Below are 26060 nucleotides of genomic sequence, written 5' to 3'. Positions count from 1 at the left end.
AGGTTTTTAAATGGTTGCAGGGTCAGGAATGACATATGCCAGCCTTTAAATCAGTAGATCAGATCTAAGGATCCAATTTCAACCACTGCTATTTGACCTGTGATTCGATGCCCCTCAGGGTTTAGGTTTTGGATACAAAAATCTGTTCTCCTAGATTAGACTATTGTTGAACCATTTTCATTGGATTCTTCACATCACTGGGTTTTGCCAGGATGCTTATTTAAAGTCAGATGTTAACAATCCTTATTAGTATTGTATAAAAAAGACTACTGAATTAGACTGTTGTGTTCACAGGTTCCAAATAGACTAAGCGTTGTGGGAATTTTATATATTCTATACTGTATATTTTCTGATAAAAACATCATGGAGGTTGTCTGTGATTTTACCCCTAGAGACAGAAGTACAGCAAGTTCTCCAAGAAGCCTAGAACAATCTTTAAAGCAATTTCCCTAGAAAACTGCATGAAAGTGCACCTAAGATGCAGTGTAGTGTTAAATGCAAATCCAGCTTGATTTTTTATTGGATGTTTTGCTGTTTAGTCTTCAATGTAGTAATAATTTTAAACTTTCATTGTAATTTTTACAACTTTGCTTTGCTTGAGTTTCTTTTGATGTGCCTAAACTTGCCTACATATTTTTTTATATTTTGCAACTGTTTACTGTAAATGTTTTTTTTTTGTATTTAGGATGTAGTGAAATTAATCATGGGGCCAGCTCCTTTGCCTGACTTTTTGTCAGGTTTTGTCATTTATTTCCATGGTGTAATGGCACAAACAGAGCAGCCTTAGCCTTGGGGATGCTCACGTGTCTACTGACAGCTGTGCTGTTGGCTGGCCTTAGCCTTTCAATGGGCTGCAGATGTGGGGGAAACCTCTCCTGAGAAAGGGTGGTCACATCAGCCAGTGTCTTAAACTGTGTCTCAAATAGCATACTTTTGTACTATTACACATTTTTTCAGTGCACATTACTGGTAGTTATACCTTACTCCCAGTGCTACTAAACCTACACATAGACGACTTACAAAATGTATAAACGAGAAAAACAATCTAGCAGTATTCAAGAGAGACAAAGACAAAGCTGGGAATTGAATTCTTAAAGCACATAGTCTACACACAGTTCCAAAAGTCATTAACACATGGAAGCAAAATAAAGGCACAGAACCAAGTGAGCAGAAAAAAAACTGGTTCCATTCACTGTAGATCTTAAACCGGGTATCCAAACAACAACGTGGCACATGAGAATGAGGCACACAGACATGGGAATCAGATTAGACTGATGGCCACATCTGGACTTCCTTGAACCTTCCTTGAACAGACTACTCAAAACAACAGCTATAGAAACTTTTTTAACAGAAAGCTTCAGCATATCAATGATTAGTCTTTGCTGTTATATATCAAATGCAATCTTTATTACTAGTCTTAAATTAAGTAGGTAATTTTCCATAGAAGTCTATTTGAAAAAGCTGTAACATATTACAACAAATCTCATTAATATCAAACAATCACTTTCTGAAACACTTCTGATCAATCCGGAATTCAACCGCAGAAGAATTCCGGAATTCAACAGTACATCAGCAATATATCAGTTCAATTTAATTTCTCATGTATAATCCTAATAAAAGCATGTTCTATGTGCTAATCTTCTAATAAAGTAAATGTATGTGACTGGAGTTTATCACATGAACATAAACAATGTTTTTCTCTCTTTTGGACGTAAAAGTGACTGTACAGAGAATATTTTTTTTGTTTTAAAATGAACTTCAACACTCAATATCCTCAAGTTTTTCTTCCTGTGGTGATCGCTACAGGAAGTTTACTGTGAACTCAGTGATGTCATCAGATATAGCCAGTAACATCAGCAGCCTACTGGTAATGAAGGAAGACAATAGAGGCTATTCTTTTAACTTCCTTTAAGCCCACAGTGACTTCAAATAGTTTGCGTGACTGAGAATTACCCCCACAATCAGCATGGGGTTGACAAAGTATCTATATCTCAGTGGGAGAGCTTTAAGGCTTTTCTTTACACATAGTGATAACCAGGTCAGTTGCCCCAGGCATTTTGAGCAGTGCTCATTCTCGGTCATGCACACTAAGAATGATGAGGAACTGGGGCATACAGAAATCAAGAGGGAAAACCTAATATCTACATTTGAAGCTTTCTGTCGCCATTTTCACGGTGCATTGTGGCATGCTGGGAATCTACAGCCCTTATGCCTGTTGTGATGTCTGGAGCATGGTTGCTATGGAGACGGCTTTTCCAGCAGAGCATTGTGGAATACTCCACAGAGATATGTACTAGGACTGTCATGTACGATGATCTTAGGGATCATCTCAAAATACCTCATCCGTAGCATGTATAGATACTGCAAGATGAAGCTAAATGTCAAATGGTATACAAGAATGAAGTCTTATTTGTAAAAAAAAAAAAATAAAATTATATAATAGTTAGGCTGGAAGTGATTGAGCAGCATTATGACTTTCTGCATTATTTGAGGCTCACCAGTTTACATTGTTTGATGCTGGTTAAGCCTCTTGAGGTTTTACTTAGCGTTTCACAAAAGTGATCATGGAAAATCTAGCTTGCTTTGACATTGTCTGCTCCAAACAAGCATAACTGTCAAATAACTAAGTAAAGATTTGAAATATCTTGCTATAATTTGCTTGTATTTTATAGAATCTTAAATGTGTAAAATATTATTTATATAGGTAAAATATGGATATGTAACCAGTTATGAACAACAGTGTAGTATTATTATTTTTTCTACATTAAATGGCATGGGGATTTTATTTTCCCCATGTAATACAGTAACAGTGAATTTAATGACTGTGCATATCCGGTGGGGGAGGGGACGAGAGAACAAAGGGCTCGGATAAATTTTGCAGAAACGTATCAACCGATCTTCTATTCTAGAGCCGGATTAAAATCAAAGCATGCACTTACTCATTGCCCTCTTCTTCTCACACTTTCTGCTGAGAATGAGTGAAACATTGATAAATGTTACCTAGTAAGAGAGAGGGAAAGAGAGAGGGAGGGGGAGGATGGAAGAGAAGAAAAGGGGGAGGGATTGTTGTTGCGTCTGCCTCTGCTGCTACCCGGTTGCTGTGCATTTCAGCTGTAGTAGGGTCTGGTGAAGGGAGGAGAGAAATGAATGAGAAAGAAAGAGTGCAGAGAGACAGAAAGAAAGGGAGAGCTAGGGCAGCAGTGAAGCAGCAGGCAGACAGGAAGGCGTAAGGAAGGAGGAAAAAGCAAAGGGAGGACAGAATTAGCATTTTCTTCCTGCCTGCTCAGAGAGGGAGGAGGAAAGAAAGAAATAGCTGAGCCTGTGGATTCTCCTTCTTTTCTTTTATCCTCTTCTCCTTGCTGAAGCTGCTCTAAATGCTCTCCCATAGAGGGAGAGCTTTGGGGGTAGCATAGAAAAGGAGGTTGGCTTGCAAAGTAGAGCTTGCTCAAGGAACGAGAACATACATCCAGGAAGGAAAGCAAAGTTGCGGGCATGGCTGCCAAAAGGGGGAAGTCAGGAGTACCACAGAATGTGGCACGGAGTGAGCTGAAGGTCTACCGCACGGGTAGCACAGAGGGACGCATCCCTGTGCCCACCAACCTGCGCAAGCAAAGGTCTCTGACCAACCTAGCTGTCCTAACGGATGCAGAGAAGAAGATGCAGCTCTACGAACCCAAGTGGTGCGACGACATGAGCAAGGCCAGTACTAGCCACCTCAAGACAGGCAAGCCAAAGCCAACAGGCGGTGGAGGAGGAGGAGGAGGGCCTGGTAGTGCCCAGCTATCACGGAATCTGTCTAAGTCAGAACATTCTTTGTTCCAGGCCAAACCCAAACCCTTTACCCCACTTGCTGCTCCTGGAGCCCTGGGCAAGACCCAAAGCCGCATCCCTCGGGGTCCTTATGCGGAAGTAAAGCCTCTTAGCAAAGCTGCAGATGATGGAAAGTCAGACGATGACATCCTTTCCAGCAAGGCAAAGGCTGCAGGCAGGAAGACTGCAGCTGGGGGTCAGGGGGACTCTGAGGCCAAAGGCCAAGGTGAGGAAGGTGGTGATAAGCCCTTTTTGAAGGTGGATCCAGAGCTAGTGGTCACAGTTCTTGGAGATCTGGAGCAGTTACTCTTCAGTCAGGTGCTTGGTGAGTACACCACAGTGTGTTTAAAAAAAACGTGTCTGCAGATCTCCAAGCTTCAACTAAATCTGACCTAACTCCCTAATATAATCTAAATGCAACCAGAGAAAATGCCTTCTATAAGCTTTCCACACATTTTGGTGTGGACTAAGCTGTGACATTGCAACCTTACTTACAGTCTTTGCCCTTGGATAATTTTTACGCTTGGTTGTCAGCAACTGCTCTAAATCACATACTCGGAGAGAAACATGGAGAAACAGCTGTTCACTACAGGGCATTGTTCTCTGTGCATTCACATTCTTGTAATCGGTTTGGTCTCTAGCACTTCTGTCTTTCTTGTGGAAAAATGTATTCTCTAGGTGATCCTTGTATGTCATTTCATGATTATTGTGAGCTGCTTGATGGCGGCATTTGGCACACTGATCTGCTTTCCGTTGTCTGCCCACTGCAGTGCCTGAGTGTATGCATGTGGGTGGGTGTGTATGCGTGTGTGTGTGTGTGCTGGTTTTCAGGACTGGTGTTGCTCTACTCTGAGCTGTAATGAGGTAATGGCTGCTATCAGGGAATGGCTGAAGAGAGCAGAGCAAAATAAATTAGGCATATATTGAATTAATTTACAGCTTACACTGATGCTCGCCCTTATTTTCGTTCCAGCCACGTTTCCACAGCCATTAACAAATGCTGCAACCTTGTCAGTGATAGCAAGCATGGGGAAGAGAGATACCTTTTTGCTAATCACCATCAAACCTTTTTTGACTTAGAATCCACTGAGGCACATTATGCAGGTATATCAGAGCATTTTAATTCATTGCATTGTGTACATCAAGACAAAACTGTGTTGCGGTTATTTTGTCCACTGTCAATTTGACCTGATTGTTGGTGTTATATTCATCATTTCCTATAGGAAGATTGTATTAGGTTCAGCTTGGATGCTTTTTTTAATCTTCTCCGGCATGTAAAAAGGACATCTGAAGTGTCAGGGAGGACTAACTTAATAATAATAAAATAAAAAATAAATAAAATAATAATAATTCCATCCATTTGAAAGGTTGACTGCTGTCAAATGTTTTCATCCTCTTAGCTATTTAAGTGCAATAATGCAAAAGCTTAAATATCAGAAGTAACAGCATCCCTATGACTTCCATTTTTTAATTCTTATTTTATTCAATTTTTACCATTTGCCAAAATCTTTACAGTTGTTTTAGATAAGTCAAGTATGCACAATTTGCTAGAATGACCAGTGCAATTCTGCGATGTTCCTGCTTTAATAGTCCAACTAACCTGATGCATTATTTTAGGTATAAATGAATGACCTATCCACAGTGAGCCCATATCAGTGACTCCCTAGACATTATTAACCTATGCAAATATTATTAGTTTAATACTGTTTAATACAGACTGAATTCAACTAAATGTCCTCTCAATATACCTCCCTAGCTGCCTGACCTGGTATCAGGAACAACACATTAGGTACATGCATAGCCAAGCCTATTTCTCCTAGCTATTCTGACACAACAAAGCTAAATATTTCATTATATATCAGTATAGGAGGTAATCTTGGCTAGCTAGCCAATAAATCATCTAAATGTAAATCCATGCATTTCACGCCAATATAGTAAACCTATATTGGCAAATCTAACACATTTGCTTATTCTACAATTGTTTTATAAGTTCATGGCAGATTGGTAAATTGAATCATATCATGGATATAAAAATGTTGTTCCATTAGTTAGATATCACATTGCCTAAATAGGATAACTGCATCTACAAAATGAATGATCTGGTTTTCTAATTTTAGATGCAAAGGAAGCTATACAGATTATATATCATAATATGTTTGTGAGACAAAGTACGAAAACTCTTTCCTCAAAGCTGCCCGATGAAACAGTACCATGCTAACATTGACCATGACAGTAAGATAATATTGTTATAGTGAAATATTATGTTTTTAATTATAATTTATTAGCAGAAGACTTGACATTGCTGTATTTGCTGTGATTGGCCAGACCAGTTTTATATAAACTTCATATAAACTTTTCAAAAACAAATGTTACTCCTGTTGCTCCTAATTTACACAAGTTTATTAAGAATATATTCTTTAGGTGTTTTATATGATTTAAAATGGCATATATACAGTATCATATACATAATGAACTTTTCAAGATAACACTTACTTTACAATATTATTAATCAAAAACGTAGCAATATCTGTAAATGATGAAAATGTAAGGGATTAAACAAATCTTCAATTCTGAAAGGCTAAGTGTACATTAGAGTCTATTTGGCACAGGCAGTATTTTTTACTTGATTTAGGCTTTTGTGTAGAAAGGTTGCACAGTTACCAGAGACATGCCAAACTGACAATAGCAAATAGTGTCAAGCACAACAGAAATCAGGATAATGGATTAATAGTTTCCAGTGATATGTATTTAATTTACATTTTATATTTTCCTGTAAGAACAGATATAAGTGGACACTATGCATGGAAGATGTACTTAGTTATGTCTTGGTTTTCTGGCTTAGATGTTTGAGGTTGTTTGTTGAAAAGTTCGTTTTCACAGCCGCTCCTTGCTTAAATGACTTGCTGGCTAATGATAGCAAACTTTGGCCTGGATTCAACATATTGACTCAGGCAAATTGGGCTCCTCCATCAACAGTCTACATGAAGGACTATTGCACCATCTAGTTAGAATTTAAAAGAAATGTTACACATACTGACTGAGCCTTAGTGATGGGAACACCCAAAAAAATACAGTCCAAGTAAAAAAAAAGAAAACAGTGGTTTCTGATATTCCATTAGTTGTTGAACAGTGTTTATCAGTATTTATGTCAAGAATAAACCACTGGAGTCTGAAGACTGAAGATCAATAGTATTGTTCATCACTTCTCTTTCATAATGTATGTGATTTTTCATAGCGTATCATTTCAAAAATGCGTTTCAGGATTCTGTGCTGCATACTCCAGCATAATGGACTTCCTTATGGACTTCATCACTTGTAATCTTTCTCAGTCATGCCAACAGAAACAGCATACTTACACTTGAATGGCGACCATATTGAGATAGAGAATAAAACATTGGTTTTCACTGTGCATGCAGCTGCTGTGTTACAATGTTGTGCAGCTGGACTGGGCTTTAGGCCCATGCAGAAACTCTGACTGAAATATCTGCAGCAGGACAATGGGTTGAATTGAGAGGCAGACACAAGAGACAGAAACTTAAGAGCCTGTGGATACATTTGGCTCCTCGTGCTTGGCTGTGGTGCACTGTACACAACAGACTTCAGTTGAGTTGGCAGCATAAAAACAGAATGGTAAAAAGGACAGACCGAAACCAAAAAGAAAAAAAGGAAGCCAGAAAGATATGTAGCCAAGTTTAGAGGGCACAATGTTTCTTTGGTATTGCGTTTCTTACAAAAGGGGAAATTAACATTCTGAGCATAAAGCTTGTATTTTTGGTAGAACACACAATGAGGAGCCTGACTGTGTTTTTAACTCCCATCTCAAGGAGAGTTAAAAAGAGCAGGGACACTGCAGTAGAGGCAGAAGCACAGGAGGGGATTCTGAATGAGAAACATAATAAAACAGCAGTTATAATCTTGGGATGGTTACATAAATACACGGATAATCAGGAGCCAGAAAGGACCTGCAGTAGTTTTACTGTTTTACACTTTCACCGTCTGTGTGAGTGACCTACTTCTACCACCCAGGAAGTAAATGTGTCGCTCTGGACTCTGTGACCTTAAAATTTAATTTCTGCACCATATGTTTCATCCCACTAAGCTGTATAACAGCATGCTGTGTATGGATGCTTTTTTACATACTTTGGGCTGCATTGAGCATTAAATTTATACTGAAATATGAGTGTACTTTGATAGCCCTACGGTTTTCATGCTCCATTTAGAAATGTTGGCCATTGGTGTGTTACATAACACTGAACTCATTTATATAATATGTGCTCTGATTTATTTACAGAGTGATTGTACGGTGTAACTAACATGGGAGAACAATTACATGCCTGTCATATCTCTACTGATCACTGCTTAATTGATAAATTAGACTGATCCTGTACATAATTTACTATTTATACAACTGCAATCCCTTGAGTGACCACTAATTAGGACACTTGTTAATTCCTTGGCTCCCGTGGGAATGGTGTATGACTGACAAGGGATATCCAGTTCTGCCATAACCCTTGTACTGTCCTGGAGTCCCTCTCTCTCTCTCCAGCTCAATACAGCCATTAATAATGTCACAGCAAGCATCATGCCTAACTGCACCATGGGATTGATTGGACGTGCTGATGACATGGTGATCACCCATGTATAGGCCAGGTAAACCAGTTGCAAGCAGAAAGTGGTTTGTGTGAGATACATGTAAAATGGAAAAGATGTAGTGATATACTGGAGCACTTTCTGAAGATACATGATTGATGGAATGACCACTTATTTAGTCATTTATTTTTTTGCTGAATTGGCTTTAACTGTTTTGTTTCCAATACCAATTGTTCACAGAGCTTATTTCTTGACCGGGACTATTTTAAATCCCCTGCATTATTATATTAAAGTAGCATTATTCTGTGGGGGTGAAGGCCTAATTATCTGGCTTCTCCAGTTCATTGCATGTGGATGGGTATATGGGCAAGACAATGTGCTGGTATTTTAGTTTTGTTGCTATGCCAGATCCAAAGCATGACATTTAGGAAATGGCTTGATAACATTTGAAACACTGTGTGTGGGCATTTGTTATTTAGTTCTAGTACTGCAGGGACAATCACTGCTATCAGATTAGCTCCCTAATGGAAATCTCTAATCTCACTAATGGAAATTAATTTTTCTATCCATGTTATTTCACCTGGTTCTCATCAACTGATTTTTTTTTTTTTTTTCGCATTTAGGGCTGTATTCAGAGTTGAGTTTCACATGTGCATGTCTCAGTTGTGTGATTCAGCTCTTGACCTTTAGTCAGTTTTTTCACTGTGACATTGACTCTATTGAGTTGTCCACCACCACTGTCTGGCAGATTCAGATAACCACAATATGTCATGCTGACATTCATGTCTTGGGCTGTAAATGCACCCAAGAAACAGTGGAATGCCATTAAAGGGCAATATTAAACACGTAAATATAACACTATTGATTCATTAATTTTTTGGCTCTGTGAAGTCCACAGAATATTTTTCTCTCCTGGAAGATATCAGAGAATGCTTTACCTTTAGAATGCTTTAGTTTATATCATTGCTTTATCTTGAGGATCGACTTTTATAAGAATGTATGGGGTACATTTTCTTTACAGGGCACAAGCACAAAGAATTACCAAAACACTGACATGATTTTACTAATTCAATCTTCATCCCACAGATTATGATCTTAGTTTGGAATCTTGTGGTGATGTTAATGTAGAAATACAATATATATAGATAAAGCTTTTCTTGTCTCTGTCAGCTCTCAGCAGTTAATCATGTGACTTTCTCCCCTGCTTAAGCTTCATGCTTTGTGTCATCATTGTTCTTGCCCATCGTGCAAAAAATTGGATGTTCTGGATCAAGAGCTATTTTAAAATCTGCCAAATAATGAGGGTGGAAGCCACACTGTTAATGAAGACAAATTTGATTAACGTCATCATTACAATTTATTTTCATACACTATTCTTGGAGAAATATATTGATAATACTGATAACCCTTTCATTTATATATCATCATAACATTTATTTATTTAACTCTAAACTGTATCTTGCTTTTAAGTTGCACAATATTTCAGTTGGACTGTGGTAAAACCACTATCTGCTTCTTCGGTCAGCATTTTCTATCCCATAATTTTTAGGGAAGCCACATGCTTGTGTTTAAAGGTTGTGTTTTAGGTGTTATTGAAAATCGTTGACATTCCTAAGCAAGATAAATGTAATTTGAATAATCTGATTGCTCAGCCCTAAAAATGAATGTAAGCACATTGATAAGATGACTCTGACCATGCTTAAATATTAAATTTACCTTGCAAATATTGAATTTACCTCTGCATGCAGCCAGGTATACAAGTGTTAATGGGAGATACTTGTATGTGTTTGCAGTCCAAGTTTTTCCCAAGAGCTGATGCCGCTACTAAGTTTATTTACATTTACATTTCTGGCAAGTTTATGCCAAACGGAATAATTTAACAGTTTACAGTACAGTAAACCAAATGCTTCTTTACCAGAAACGTTTACATGTTTTAAGAAAAATGCTTTTTGTCACATTTATGGATGTGTCAGGTGAAAATGACTGTTACTGAGCTGCTGGTGTCATTGGCAGATCGAGAGTCTCAGAGGAAGCGGACTGTTCAGAATGTTCTGGATCTCCGGCAGAATCTGGAAGATACCATGTCCAGCCTGCGAGGCACCCAGCTCAGCCACGGGTAACACACAACACACACACACACTCTCTCTCTCTCTCTCTCTCTCTCTCTCTTACGTATTCACATACTCAAGGATATCTTATATTTACAGAGCAATTCATTGAGCTTAAGAAACCAAAACTGCTTGTAAACAGCATTTACGGTGCCAAACACACTGTGTACAAAAACAAAGACCCAGTCATAGACACACACACACACACTCACTCACACACACACATACGCATACACACACTTGCACAAAGACACAAAGATGCTTTGGGGAAAGTTGCCACTTTTGCTGTCCAAACACCTGGCTTCAATTCTTCACAAATACAAAACTGCTTGTACAGCTTTCACTATCAATAAAAGCCAAACTCCCAATTAAACCCACATACTATCTGTCCAGCTCATATCTCTTAGTCTTTTAAGAGAAGCCAGAGTCTACTAAACACTGTAGAGAGCTATACTGGACATGCTGGGCTTAGCAATATCTCCACAGCGTTTTGATCTCTTCAGCAGACCCCTGACCCATGATCTTAAGAGAACGCTTAATATTTTAGATTCCTGTTGCTGCACATCATATCCCTCTTCCTTACAGGCCTTTATTGCATATCTTTTATAATCCACTTAACAACTATCTGAACTGCTGTGCCTCTGAATATGTGCCTCTGAAAAAGGCATGTATGCAGTGTGACATTACCTAAAATGATTATGTTAAATATAAAGTGATATATGATTCGAATGTTTATCTATGAAAGTGAAATGTTTTATGTTGGAAATATCCTTTTTAGTATTTAAAAAAGAAATTAATTGGATAAAACGTAATGTTTATAGTATTATTGACTCCAAAGTTGTAGTTGAGTACTACCCAATTTTTTAGTTCAGTAATCTCCATTTAGTCATCTCAGGGCATGTAATGGAATGCCCAGATTTTCTCCACACCCATACAAGTCTATCCAGACGTTCCAGGTTTTTAATTCACATCCAGAATTAAGTAAAGTGTCTCTCACACAAACTTTTCTCAGACCTATTGTTACAGGACTGACAGAATGACGTGCAATCAACTGTAAATGACACATTAGATCAAAGTTATTCTTTAAACACAATGGTTGCTTAATTTATTATAATAACACTGTTGAGCCATTTATCTTGAATGTCATATGACTTGTCAAGCCATCCCTCTTTTTAAACTCTCTCATTATGCGATTGACATTTCTCTAGAGTGAATCTGAGGCCAGGTTCTGCATCTACACATACACGCAGATTTTGTATGACTGGTATTGAACACATGAACACTGCCTCTTCGATTTAATTTTGTCACAGAATGTGGATGAATAATTTGTCAAGAATTATCTTTTAAGTGACAGATTTGTTTGCAAATATATCATTAATATACGAGAGATATTTTGTGAATATCTAAAAAGTTTAAAAATGTCTTGTTCTTGTTTTTTCTCAGTTGCCTGGACAGTAGCATGTGCTATGACAGTGATGACACCAATGCCCGTAGTGTCTCCAGCCTCTCCAACCGATCCTCTCCACTGTCCTGGCGTCATGGCCAGGCAAGCCCCCGCCTGCAGGCTGGCGATGCCCCATCTTCCACTGGTTACCCGCTGGGTTCAAAAGCTGCATCCCAATACACCTCTCATACTATGCCTGCCCGCTGCTCGAGCCGCCTCAGCAACACCTCCCACATTGAACTCATAGAGAACCTGGACACAGGCGATGGCGACCTCAAATCTGGCTACCTGAGCGACTCTGACCTAATGAGCAAGAGTCTGAATGAGGATGATGATGATGACGATAATCTTGCAAACGGGTAAGATCTTACTTCTGTTCTAGAAGGCTAGTGATTGGTAGGCTCTTGTTGGGGTATTAGGGGTTTATGTGGCTACAAACCCGAAGCTTTTTTAATGCTTAGAATAGAACCACCAGACAAAAAGGAAGCTATTATGTGAAAATAATACCTCCACAGAAAATGGCAAAGTTACACCAAATTAAATATAGTAACACAGGAGTCTCCAAAGCAACAGACTGTTCAAGATAACCTTTTTTGAAGGGCAGGTCAATTCTGACTGTAACCAGGAGGTGGTTAAAATCTGTTTTACTAGATACAGCAAAAAGAAGCCACAGATAGATGTTACAGATAATTCTTGCTAGAAAATCAAATGCACTTTTGAAAAACAGGCTAATTTCAGATCATTACACTAGACGGTATGTATTACTCAAGCATCAGAATGTTCTTGTGAGATGAGAGATATTTTGCATCTTGCTTCATTGTGTTTGCATCCATAGAGTGTCAAAAGTTCTTTTCAAAGTATGCTGTGACAGTGGAAGGCAACAGGCTCATCAGTTTGGACACCATTGTCTATTGTCCTTGGCTCTACCATTTGGCGGGGGTCTAAATTTGACCCAAAGACAGACTCTTACCTTTTGAAAAGTTGATTCTGTCCATTGTCTAAATGTTGGTACAGATACATGTCAGACAGGATTAGGATGGGTTCTATTCAGTCATAAACAGTCCAGCAGGTCATTGGAAATAGCCATCTGCATAGGGTTCTAGCCTCACACAAAAGGCATTCACAAAGTTGTTGAACAAGATCTAAACTGTAAATCATCCACACACCCAACAATAGCAGATTCATCTGAGATCAAGTCAAGGCAAGTGACTGAAATGTCACGTGCCCTGATGTACAATGGAATTCTTATTTGCATGCCATTCCTCAAGACCACACAAAACAATGAAGAGATATGCGCAGCCCAAAGACCTTACAACATCCATCCTACATTCAGCTACAACGCACAAAAAGACAATTTAATACTACATCCAAAGGAGAAATACATTGTAAAAACCTAATGGACAGATTAGAAAGACATGTACAATGTTAAAAACTTCCGTAAGTGACATGACATCAATTTGTACTTGAAGTCAAAAGGGCAGAGGGTAAACAGGAAATGAGAAAGGACCTTCCTCTGGGGGCTTCCTTTGTTGCTCACTACCTTTTTAGACTTATAGTTCCTTTGCCTTACAAACTGTGGTCTGCTAGCCAGGAAGTCTGTGATCCATGAGATGAGATCATAAGGATACACACCTGCATTTCATCCAGTTTCCTTCCTTGAAATGGTGACTGGATTGTGTTGAAAGCAGTAGAGAAGTAAAAAAACATAGTCCTCACAGTACTGCTAGGTTTATTCAAGTAAGAGTAAGCCCTCTGCAGGATGTAAATAATTACTCAGCTATCCTGGGGCTGATATGCAAGAGGAAATGGGGTCCCATGTTTCATGAACAAGGACGCTGAAGTGGACCAAGACAAGACTCTTGGGTGTCTCCATGATATAAGATGTCATTGCTATTAGTCTATAATCATTGAGGCCCCTAAGCTTATTCTTCTTAGGTACTGATACTGTGCACAGTTTTTCCATAACTGAAGAACTGAACCAACCTCAAACAATCATCACTGTCGCTGATGAATAGGCATCAGTAATTCTGTTGATGACTGTTAATGTGTACTCTGTGAGGTGTGAGGAAGTGGGTAGTTGAGGGATTAAGTGTGACAACCAGCTGGTAGCCTGGGAGATAGGTGATGAAAAGCTGATGGTTTTCAGATTGCAAGTTGGTCATTGGCAAACCTGTTTTCTCTTATTGTCCATCTCCATGTACCTACTGAAATTTCCTTGTTGTTCCTTATGAGCACCTTCCTGAAGGTAATCCAGGGTTGGATGGTAATCCAAGTTTACATGGTTGGGCATATAGGTATCTACATACATTAAATTGCAGTCCACTACACTATTAATTCTTTACTTATATGGCTTGTATAGCACATATCAACTGGTTTCCTCCACAGCTCTATTCAGAGCATTAGTGGCTTTATGTGACTGTCGTGTCACTGTCCTTATGATTACAGGTTGCTGTTGGAAAACCAGCCTGTACAAAGACATAAACAGAACTCAGATGTGGTCTAATCTGCCACGTGTTCGCTGAGCAGTGAACTATAAGCGTAACTCATCTTAGCATGCAGCAAGTCTTGTGTGTACTATTCTGCCTAGATGGCCAGCTAAGAAAATTAATAGTTAAAATGCTGGAGGATGAAATATGATATAAATCCCCTGATATATGCATGAAGCACCAGTATGCTTTATTTGTACTTTGTATAGCCAAATTTACCTTGATTTTATCTCTGACTTCCCCTTTGCTATTTAGCAGGAACCTCACTTTCCATATTACAAGGCACGATGGGGCTTAAATGTCCATTTTGTTCTCTTTAGTTCAGCAACAGCCTTATTTTCAGACTGTCTCCATTTCAGTTCTCAGTTCTCTGTAGGGGAACAGGGCTGGATGTGCTAGAGCTGCTGTCATGCGTTATCACAAAATAACATCAAGCTTGTAATGATCTACAGCACTTGCCTTTGGCTTATGCTTGTAACCAGATCACAGTCTTGATGTTATTCCCACACTCCCTCTTGTGTTCTGTTGTCAAGTCAGCTTTTACTGTCAAATGTAATCAGGATTCAGAATATACGAAAACAATGAAAATCTTGTGCTACAGAAACATGCTCCTGCAGCTAACAAAGTGTGGAGGTTAATGTTACTAGTCAGTTTCACTTAACAAGTAAGGACATTTGTTTTAAATGCATATCAACATGCTGAAAAGATCATGCTGCATCAAGTTTGAAGTTTTTAGGTTACTTGCTTACTTTGAATGTTCTTTCATTGCTTCGTCATTAAGTCTTCTGATTTCTGATTTCTTCTGAGGTGTAATGCTGGCTTTTCACTACGACATACAAATGATAATGCCATCCAGAATGATTGGGACTACTGATGAAAATATAATATAAAAAAAATAATAAGAAATGTATATATTATTTTGAGCTCAAACTGGATAATTCATTCATCATATCCATTGTGTGCAGTGGAAAGGCAACATAAAACCTTATATTTTTAGACATTGTTTATTTACTCTTATTCAGGCAGTGAGAAAATAAGATAAAAGATGAAGATAAAATGATATATGTTATATGGTGAGTATATTTTCTACATAAGTCATAGTATATGTGAAATATGTAGAATATGATCTATGTTGTGGACATAGAGAGACGATGGATGTAAAATACTACACGTTAATAAACATAATAAATGTTATTATGCCAAATTAGCCCTGTAAGATTGAAGTTTTTTACTATAATGCAGTGTGCTCTGTTTGATAAAGTTCAGTAAACTGATGGAGTTTAGCTGAAAGAGGACTGAAAGCCTTGTAGTGGTGCTTTTTATCTGAATGCTAGTGCACTAGACATCAAAGTGCAGTGTAACACTGGAAGAATGTTAATCAACCTCATTAGCAGAGAGACTTGCACCGATGATAATCATGATGCTAAGGGTAGTGCAAACTGAAGCACATAGTCCTGAGACTTTCTGACAATATTAGTCTCAGAAACATGATGTCTGGGCATCCAAAAAAATCAATATCATAACATGTTTTATATTATTTAATGGATACATGAAAATAGGATATTAAAAAAGATGTTTTATACTTTAAAACAGCTATAAAATAAGATCTTTTAAGTCTTGAACTGACTTCTAGAGTGGCTTTATTTGAAGTAAGAAATATGTGCAATTATTTTGCATTAGACAACTTTGTAATCCGCCTTTGTAATAAAACTTTGTAATACGCCTGTTTGCTAGGTTTAATAATGGTAGGCTATGCATTCCAGCTGTTTCAGAACTGTCCATTACAGGCAGGACTAAGAGTGTTGTAAATGGGTGGGGGATGAGGGTCTGAATTATTCAGGGTGCTCAGCACTAAACAGGGACCTTAGAACATGTGTGTTAAGTCAGAGGCTGGAGTGTCAGATTCCTCTGTAAACTGCCTAGGATTTGTACGCTGCCCTTGTGGTACCTCGTAAATCGTAATTGGCAAGTTGTATTAACGTCATTTCCCGCCTCGTCATGTTCGATGTCAAAGTGGGAAAAAACCTGGACGTCTCCATGAGAGTGTTTCTTGTTTGCTCTGTCACAGCACATAAAGCACCTTTAAAAGCTACTTTAACTGCATTTTTAAAGTTACAGGCCGGAGTGGTTGGTTATTGTTCATGCAGAATTGTGCACTGAAATTGAAACGCAGCAAGAACAGCAGATAATAGCGAGTAGCAGAAAGCTAACTGGCAAACAGTAGTGATAACCCTAATGTTAATGATTACTTTCACAAAACAAAGATTAGTGCAGTTAATGTAATAGATTAACCATGTACTGTGTCTACATATTAACTGATCTAAAGTTAATATTGTTACAAACCACATACACTATATTGCCAAAAGTATTCGCTCACCTGCCTTGACTCGCATATGAACTTAAGTGACATCACATTCCTAATCCATAGGGTTCAATATGACGTCGGTCCACCCTTTGCAGCTATAACAGCTTCAACTCTTCTGGGAAGGCTGTCCACAAGGTTTAGGAGTGTGTTTATGGGAATTTTTGACCATTCTTCCTGAAGCGCATTTGTGAGGTCACACACTGATGTTGGACGAGAAGGCCTGGCTCTCAGTCTCCGCTCTAATTCATCCCAAAGGTGTTCTATCGGGTTGAGGTCAGGACTCTGTGCAGGCCAGTCAAGTTCATCCACACCAGACTCTGTCATCCATGTCTTTATGGACCTTGCTTTGTGCACTGGTGCACAGTCATGTTGGAAGAGGAAGGGGCCAGCTCCAAACTGTTCCCACAAAGTTGGGAGCATGGAATTGTCCAAAATGTCTTGGTATGCTGAAGCATTCAGAGTTCCTTTCACTGGAACTAAGGGGCTAAGCCCAGCTCCTGAAAAACAACCCCACACCATAATCCCCCCTCCACCAAACTTTACACTTGGCACAATGCAGTCAGACAAGTACCGTTCTCCTGGCAACCGCCAAACCCAGACTCGTCCATCAGATTGCCAGATGGAGAAGCGCGATTCGTCACTCCAGAGAACGCGTCTCCACTGCTCTAGAGTCCAGTGGCGGCGTGCTTTACACCACTGCATCCGACGCTTTGCATTACACTTGGTGATGTATGGCTTGGATGCAGCTGCTCGGCCATGGAAACCCATTGCATGAAGATCTCTGCACACTGTTCTTGAGCTAATCTGAAGGCCACATAAAGTTTGGAGGTCTGTAGCGATTGACTCTGCAGAAAGTTGGCGACCTCTTCGCACTATGCGCCTCAGCATCCGCTTACCCTGCTCCGTCAGTTTACGTGGCCTACCACTTCGTGGCTGAGTTGCTGTCATTCCCAAACACTTCCACGTTCTTATAATACAGCTGACAGTTGACTGTGGAATATTTAGGAGCGAGGAAATTTCACGACTGGATTTGTTGCACAGGTGGCATCCTATCACAGTTCCATGCTGGAATTCACTGAGCTCCTGAGAGCGACCCATTCTTTCACAAATGTTTGTAAAAACAGTCTGCATGCCTAGGTGCTTGATTTTATACACCTGTGGCCATGGAAGTGATTGGAACCCCTGATTCTGATTATTTGGATGGGTGAGCGAATACTTTTGGCAATATAGTGTATACAAACATATTGTTATTTTACAACTAGAGACGGGGCATTTTACACTGTTCACAGTTTAAACAGCCATGTTGATTTGATGTCACTCATGTGTCTTATAGCAGATACATTTGGTGTGGGCTGGAGTGTCAGGTTTCTGTGTAAACGTCCTGAGATTTACATGAGGCGTTTAGCTTTACCCTGAGTGGTACTGTAGCAGTTTTGATAGTACCTCCACCGCAAAGATACACATCTTTCTATTAGCATCTACAAGGTCTTCTCCTCACTAGTTGGTCATGCAAAATAAGATGCTCTAACAAGCCACTTGGACACACCATTTTATGCCCAAGACTCACCTTTGTTTCAGTGTTGAACTGCTGCTGTAATCACAAAGACTGTCCTGTTGTCAATCCAGGAATCTTATTTACAATATACTACTAAGCATCTTTGAATCCCATTTAGTAATGTTTGTCTTAATATATAATCTCACTGTTCAGTATTATCTTCTTGCATCTGGTTCTTCTCAATGTTTCTCCTTTGCTACTATCACTGTTGCCTTGCTTATTAAGAATCTAAATCTAGATCCACATTTATGAAAAGCTGCATTGTGACAACGTCTATTGTACTGTAGGTCCAAATAATACTGTATTGAACTGAAGATCACCTTTCTTTGTTATTCAGTAACATAGCTGAACTTCACAAGTATGCTTTGAAATATACTGTAAACGATACTTTAAGGTATATTGAATTGTAAGTACTGTAACATTACACTTCCTTGGCACAGTGGCATAGCTGGTATGATCTGGAGATCAGGTTACTTTATGTGTGGTGTATGTATAGTATGTTCTCTTTGTGTCTGCATATGCATTTTCCTTTGGGTTCTCCAGTTTCCTTACACATTCCAAAAACATGGAACACGGATTGGCTGTAAATTGGCCATAGGTGTGAATGAGTGCATTGCTACCTTGATAGGCTATGGAAACAGTCTCTGCTTTTTTTGTATATAATAAACCACACACATGAAATAAACTAGAAATAAGAAACTTGTGATAATAAAACATACATTTCTTTACAACCCCTGGTGTACTTACATTCTCAGAGAGTTGTGGGCTACTTCTAAATGCCTTGGAATGTAGGCTGCATTTCTCAGCTGTAGTCAACATATCCTTCAACCTGGAACACCAGTTCAAATTCTTTTTTTGAGTCTAATTCAAATGTTATGTCTGTGGTTTTATCATTTTTGTCATACTTTATGTCTAAGCTGTAAAAATAGACAGTAATGGTACAACAGGGATGGCTGAGATGACCCAGGTGAGTGTGAAACTTGACTGAATGCTGAACCTATTGCAGCCCAGTGCAGCTATGAGCTTGACAGTTTCATGTTTGGACCTTCACAGTAGTAGCCTGGGATCAATAAAATATGGATGGGGAACAGAATTAAGCCCTAGGACTGATATATAATGACTATTGACTTCTGTGTTAAAAAAAAAGAAAAAAAAAGAAGAAATGTAGATGTCTGTATACACATTTTCTGCCATTCACATCTGGTCACTTTGTGCAACCTTCATATATCAGGGTTCTGTTCTGACAAGAATTTTCCAAATAAAAATGCAGGTGTGTATTCTTCCAGCCATATTTAAAACCGATTTGAATCCAATTGCTCAAACCATTTCAGGTGGAGATCTGAGAAACATTTTAGCCAGTGGTTTCGCTGTTATTAACATTATTTGACTGTAAATGTGGATAGCAAAAGTTTACACACCCCTGTTAAAAACAGCAGATATTTGTGAAATAAATGACACCACTGAAAGTGCCACATTGGAGAAAAAACATTTATTTAATTGAATTAAATAAATGTGCATACTTCTGAACTAATACTAGTTGAAGCCCCCTTTGGTTTCATTCTGTTTGGGGAAGAGTTTTGACTCACAGCTTGACTCTTCTTTGCAAAAACTTTCCAGATCAAACTGTCAAACTGTGAGAGTGTCTTCTGTGCATGACATTCTTCAGGGTCCCCACAGGTTTATATATAAATTTCCCAAAAATTCCCGGAATTCAAATGCGGTGTGTGCACTCAAAGTAGTTCCAGGTTTCTCCACTAGGTAGTATACGCTCATTGTCTGGAGAGTCTCACAGTTTCTGTCATATATTGTGTACCATGTGTGTGGTATTTGTGTCAATTTTGTGTGCAATTTATTTTTGCTAGCTAGAGCAAGCTTTTTAAGTGTCCTGTTGCATCTCCAAACCCCCCAAAAAATGTCAGGTCACACATCAAAACAATAATGTTCACAGTAGATCATTCCATCTTGCCTTTCCAACATATCTATACACCACACCAGCTATACACCACAATGCCACAATTTCTATCAACAATAATGTGATTAAAGTGTTTATTTATGTTCAATTGAAATATGTCATTAGTTTGACTAGTTTATTAATCAATCTTAGAATCAGTTACAGGACAAAAGACAATAAGTACAGTCTAGTCAGCACTAAAATTTTAAAAGAAATGTGAATACAAGTTGACAAGCATGTAAGGCCAATTAATCCAAGGTGCTAGGTTTGAACTCTAGCTTTTGTTCATACAAAACACAGTTTAATGACTGCCACATGACGACTACTACTTTATTTTTCAGGTATTCAAATTGAACTCAGCACTAGTGCAGTTTTTTTTGTACTGATTGTGGTTCATTGTTATTGTAAAAGGCCATTGTGGCCAAAAGTATTTTCCATTGATTTTTTAGTCTTCAAACAGCTACTGTGTGTCTCCTATTTGCCTGGAATTAAAAAAAAAACATGTAACTATACCACCCCTTTGCAGACAACCTCTTTTTATGTGGCTTCTTTTACACACACACTGTCTTTGGACAGATTAATATTGTGTGCTGTCAGTTGGGCTTAATGCATTTGGACACAAAAGACAGCAGATCTTGGGCATCTGGCCTGGTCATATCTGCCAGCTATCCATCCTTCACCTACAGTGGAAAAAAGAGTGATCTGTTTGGTGTTTTTTTTAGCATTTGATGGATGGAGTGAGCTAATGTTTAAGACAAAGCATGCGATGATAACAGCCCACACAGAACCCTCTTTCCTTATCACTGCACAGTGTTTAACATGTATGCCAGGAAAAACAGATCAGAGCTAAACCAATGAGCATCTGAATATAAAAATGGACATCTTTCACAAATACCAGTCTGTATGCTAACACTGACATTTTGATTCTGGTTGCATATAAACTGCTAATAATTTGCGGCATAAACCAAAGGGTGGAGATTGACAGTGTGGGAGAAATGACGCTGGGTTGCAGGAGATGATCCCACCCACTCTCTCTGTCTGTCTCTCTCTCTCTCTCTCTCTCTCTCGCTCAATGTCTCTGTTCCTGTCTCTCTTTTTCTCTCGTTGTGCTGCAGCAGTGTGCCTCCGAGCATGCGGCACGTGGATCAGGATGTGTTTCCATAGCAACCATAGTAACCCCCCCTCCCCACTACCACCATCTTCAGTGTGACCCGATGAAAAGCAATGTGGGTGTGTCAGTGTGTTAATGCGTGGATGTGACTGGAATCTTAATATAGACAGAAATAATGGAATATTTGATGTACAGTGCAATAAAGTGACTTGATTCACTTTAATGTTACATTACATGGCTCTCGTTCAGCTTGGCGGAATGTGTCATTTTCCATTTACTCATCTCTTTCGGTCTCTAATCCTGGCAGAAAGATAAGCGCTCCAGAGCCATCAGAAAGATATATGGAATTGTAAAGTTCCAGAGTAGAAGTGTAATATTTTAAGATGCATCATATAATACTAACATATTAAACATGTGTCGTTAAGGTGTAGTGGCAGTAGAGATATCCGACCATCAGCTGGAAACATACACACACATAGAGAGAGAGTGAGAGAGAATGAAAGAGAGAGAGAGAGAGAGAGAGACTAAAGCATCTGGGGATGAAAGAGTTCCTAGGGCTCTTTATGTCACTAGCACCCACTGTTTCATGTTGGGGCTTGCCTGGGATGGGTAGCAGAGTATAGGTCATTTGTGTCAGCAAGGTCAAGCTGGAACACGACTTGACAGTGCATTCACTACTGAGTCATTCTCCATAATTATGACAGATTATTGTGATTACACAATTTGTGATCTGATCACAATATAAAGAAAAGTATAAAGGAAGACATGAACTTATCTGTCCACACAGAAAGATCACATAAATATCATAAAAGGTAAGAAGTTATTCTTAACCATTTCATTAACTCTATTGTCCTTTATATACATATGTGTTTACACAGAAAGACAAAGGTGGAGTAGAGAATGCTGCCATATTTTCTGAAAAGAACTGACTTTGCCTGATGAAATCCTCTTGCAGCGATTTTCCAGCCTAGTGATTAAAGAGACAAGCAAAGACTAAACGCAGGGCACCAGTGAAGCATACCGACAGACAGCATCATCAGCATGAGTGCTCAAGAGTGCTCAGCTCTTGCAGTCTACGTCTATTGTTTCTCTGGCCTTTTGCCACTTCGTTTTGAAAATAATATTGATTCTGCCCCCTTTTTAAGGAATCTATGTCTCGAATGAAGTTATTTCAAAACATAGATGGATTCAAAGTAAAGCATGGCAACTATTTAGGCCAACTGTGGGGTTGAGGTTATAAATGCCCTAATTTGAATCATGTGTAGCTCTGTGTGTGTGTGTGTGTGTGTGTGTGTGTGTGTGTGTGTGTGAGCCAGAACCACTGTTACACCTACATATAGAAAGAGACACTGGTCTGGCTTTGCTTATATACTGAAAGAGCCTACAGTAAAAGGCAGGATAGGAGACACACCCCAAAGCAAAACATTACCTCATGATCCTTAGTACAGGGTCATTAATGCAGATTTAGCGTCACCATTTGGGCACATAAAGCACATTTACAAAGTTATGAAAACATCGTTTGCCTTGTAATGAAAGCGTATTACCCTGAAAATGTTTTTCTTTTGATATATGTGCATTGTGTAATCAGTAAGTAATGATGTTTGATGTGTTAGTGTGTTATGCAGTCTGTGCTTTTTCATCGCCCTGTGAGGACTTTAATCAAACGACCCACTGTGTGATCAAATAATATAAGGTTATTTTTGCTCTGGATATAGTAATCTACGTAAGAAGCAAAACACTCATACTTTGAATACTGGTAACACCACTGTAGTAACTCACACTATCAGGGGTGTTGGGTTGTTATTAGCAGGAAACTTCATTATATCATTCAGCAGCTCAGTTACGTCAGTGTCATCAGGTCACATCTTCAGACACAAAAGTAGTAAAATGATAACATGATAACTGAGAGCTGGTAAGCCACCAAGGGAATGAATGAGTCTAAACAAACCAAACCTGAGTCAAATGGGCGGAAGAGTAAAACAGATGTAGGAGTAATAGTTTTTTTCTTGCTGTTTTATCCTCATTGTGGAATTTATATCTTTACCTGGTTGTTTTGTTTTTCGCACAGTGATTAACCAGTGACTGGTTTCTATATACTTTATAAAACCTGGACATTAGATCAAATCAAGTTTGTATATTTATTAGTCTGCCTTTTTGCTAACATGCTAATTCTATCAAGCTGATGTCTAAATTGTTTGACAGATTGGAAAACAAATATTGGATGGTACCAGGAGATAGGATTTGCTCTGTGTTTTTAGTAGCCAGGTTCTCCAAACTCCAAGAATCATCTCTGATGCACATATACCCCAGCCATTACAGAAGTGTACTGTGAGATTACAGCAGAATTGATTTGCATCGTAACGTAAAAGTAAATTGCCTCTAATGCTGAGGAAACAGTAGCATGCATTAATATTGTCAGTCACAAATAGCTGGGCTGTGTCCCAAATTGCATACTTCTATACTGAAGAGTTCAGTACTGTCAGTACACCTCGAGTGTCATTACAATTTAGTCATACATCGTAGAGCACATTATACAGTTTGGGACACAGCCTTGATTCTCTCTGAATGTGTATTGATGTAGAACTCACAGCTAAAAGATTCATGTAATATAAATTGCTCTTCTGCACGTAGCTTTCTACCAGAAAACGCAAAATTGCAAAAATCTTACATCCTGTAGTTTTAAAAATACATGTGGCTAGAGGTGTCGAGATAATTGTTTATGGACATGATGACATTTTTTTCAAGTTGTAGCCATGGTTATTAGGGAAAAGGAACTGACTCAGTTTACCACATAGATAATTTCAGTCGTTTCTGTCTATGTATTGTAGTATTAGAACATATTTTCTCCCAGGAAATATGGTTGTCATTACAAACATTAATTGTACAACCAGAGGCTCTTTGAGATGAGAAAAGATGAGAAAATACACAAGTGAGTGTTTGTGCATTTCAGTGGGTTGCAGCAACGCTTAAAAGATATTAAATCTACATAATCTTTCATTAGTTCAGCAGTGACAAAACCCTTCCCTATTTTTACAAGCCAGGTTTGGTGAAAACAGGCTTCCTTGTTTGTTTGGTTTTTGTTTTACACTTCCTGCCCACACCTATCCCTATGTGTCCCTATGTATCTCTTTGTACAAGAATAACAAAGCATTCACAATCACTTAAAATTTGCTTTCAGTTTTTGGGATTAGTTTTTAACCCAGAAGAAATCTATTTGCTTAGGTATGTTTATAATTAGGCTTCTGCATTTTAATCTAGATGCAGGTTGCTATGTCATATGTCATATAATAGCTTACATGTGTATGTAGTCTGTAGTATAAAATGTAGTATATGGCTTATAATCTGTTTATGGATGATTATGTGCAGAATTCTCTCTGTTACCTTAGCTTTTTATAATGGTATGTTATTATCTTAGTCTTCTGCATTCCACATTGCTGTCAGTTGAGGAACAAAACTGTCAGAAACATACGGTGCGTGGCCATGTTTCTCAGTAACAGCTGAGTGGTGGGCGCAGTAAGCAGAGCTGATAAAAGGATCTATTAGCAGCTACACAAAGAAAAACTTATCCTGAACGATAAAAGAGACAGTCTTGGTGGAGATATTCTGCCCTACAGATCTCTGCATAAAACCACAAGGTAATAAAGCAGATGCATAGATTCTGTAATTAATATGGTTTTGGTGATCCTGCTGCTGAGGTTGACAACAATACTAATAATAAAACTATTAGCAGTTCTTCAATTGTAATCACATTAAGCAAAAATAAAGATTTATTATTATTATTATTATTATTAATAATAATAATAATAATAATAATAATAATAATAGTGTTGTTTCACTGTCTGAAGTCTCTGAATATCGCACCTGGAGATTTAGAGATAACAAAACAGATGGTCAGATTTTGGACCCAAAAAAAGGGTGAAAAAAATAATAAAATAAATAAAATCCTTGTGTGAACACTGGGTGTCGCTATCACGTAAAACCAAATCTCAAAGCTGATCAGATCCCAATCTGTTCCTCCCATCGACATAACGTTAAAAAGGTTCAAAGACTATTTTTTTTTATCAAGCTTTTGGGTTTATTCCAGCATTAAAGAGACTAAAGATATAATGTTGATGCTGGAGTGTATGATATTGAGTGCAGCAGCACGTCTTTTTAATTATCATATTTAAATATTATAAAGAGTGAATGGACAACATTTAGTGTGTAAAATCTCTAAAATCTTTGTTATTTGAATATCTTTATTCAAGCATATAGGTTATGGTGCTTAAAACTTTGCATATGAATCTGGTTGCTGGTTGCGTAACTGTGTAGGATACATTATTAGTTTCTCCATCTGGCTCCTAATAAGAGTAAGAGTGGTTTGGACATGGTGTCTTAGACTAAGGCAAATATTTCTGGGTCAGCGCCCTTGGTCAAGCTGTTCAGTCGGTGTCTGAGGAGTGTTGTAATAGGCAGATGTGCCTGTGTTTATCTGAACACCAACAACACTGATAAACAGTTCAGATTACATCTAGCTCTGTGCATTCATGCATGTTGTTTTTCTTTAATCTTATAGATTTGTATTAATGGCCTACTGACCAACTGTAAATATAGTCTCACAGACTTGGGGTGTTTTAACATATTTTTCTTTTTAAATGAAC

At 38.4% G+C, this 26060-nt stretch overlaps 1 protein-coding gene across 9 annotated transcripts in view; it reads left to right on the top strand.

Annotated features, from left to right (window-relative positions):
• nav1b (neuron navigator 1b) overlaps nt 1–26060 on the top strand; it is a 99442-nt gene that overhangs the window by 35726 nt on the left and 37656 nt on the right. For 4 of the 9 annotated variants that reach the window (XM_058403172.1, XM_058403171.1, XM_058403170.1 and 1 more), the window contains 2 exons: nt 10414–10516; nt 11952–12311. In XM_058403172.1, the coding sequence (XP_058259155.1) occupies nt 10414–10516; nt 11952–12311 (463 nt within the window). Of the gene's footprint in view, nt 1–3181; nt 4136–10413; nt 10517–11698; nt 11773–11951; nt 12312–26060 lie in introns of those variants that run through there. The other 5 variants (XM_058403175.1, XM_058403180.1, XM_058403174.1 and 2 more) reach the window with 4 other exon arrangements.

Source organism: Hemibagrus wyckioides, linkage group LG11, assembly GCF_019097595.1.
Source record: "Hemibagrus wyckioides isolate EC202008001 linkage group LG11, SWU_Hwy_1.0, whole genome shotgun sequence".
Classification (NCBI taxonomy): Eukaryota; Metazoa; Chordata; class Actinopteri; order Siluriformes; family Bagridae; genus Hemibagrus; species Hemibagrus wyckioides.
Note: the sequence above shows the minus strand (reverse complement) of the source record. Positions and strands in the feature narration are given on the sequence as shown.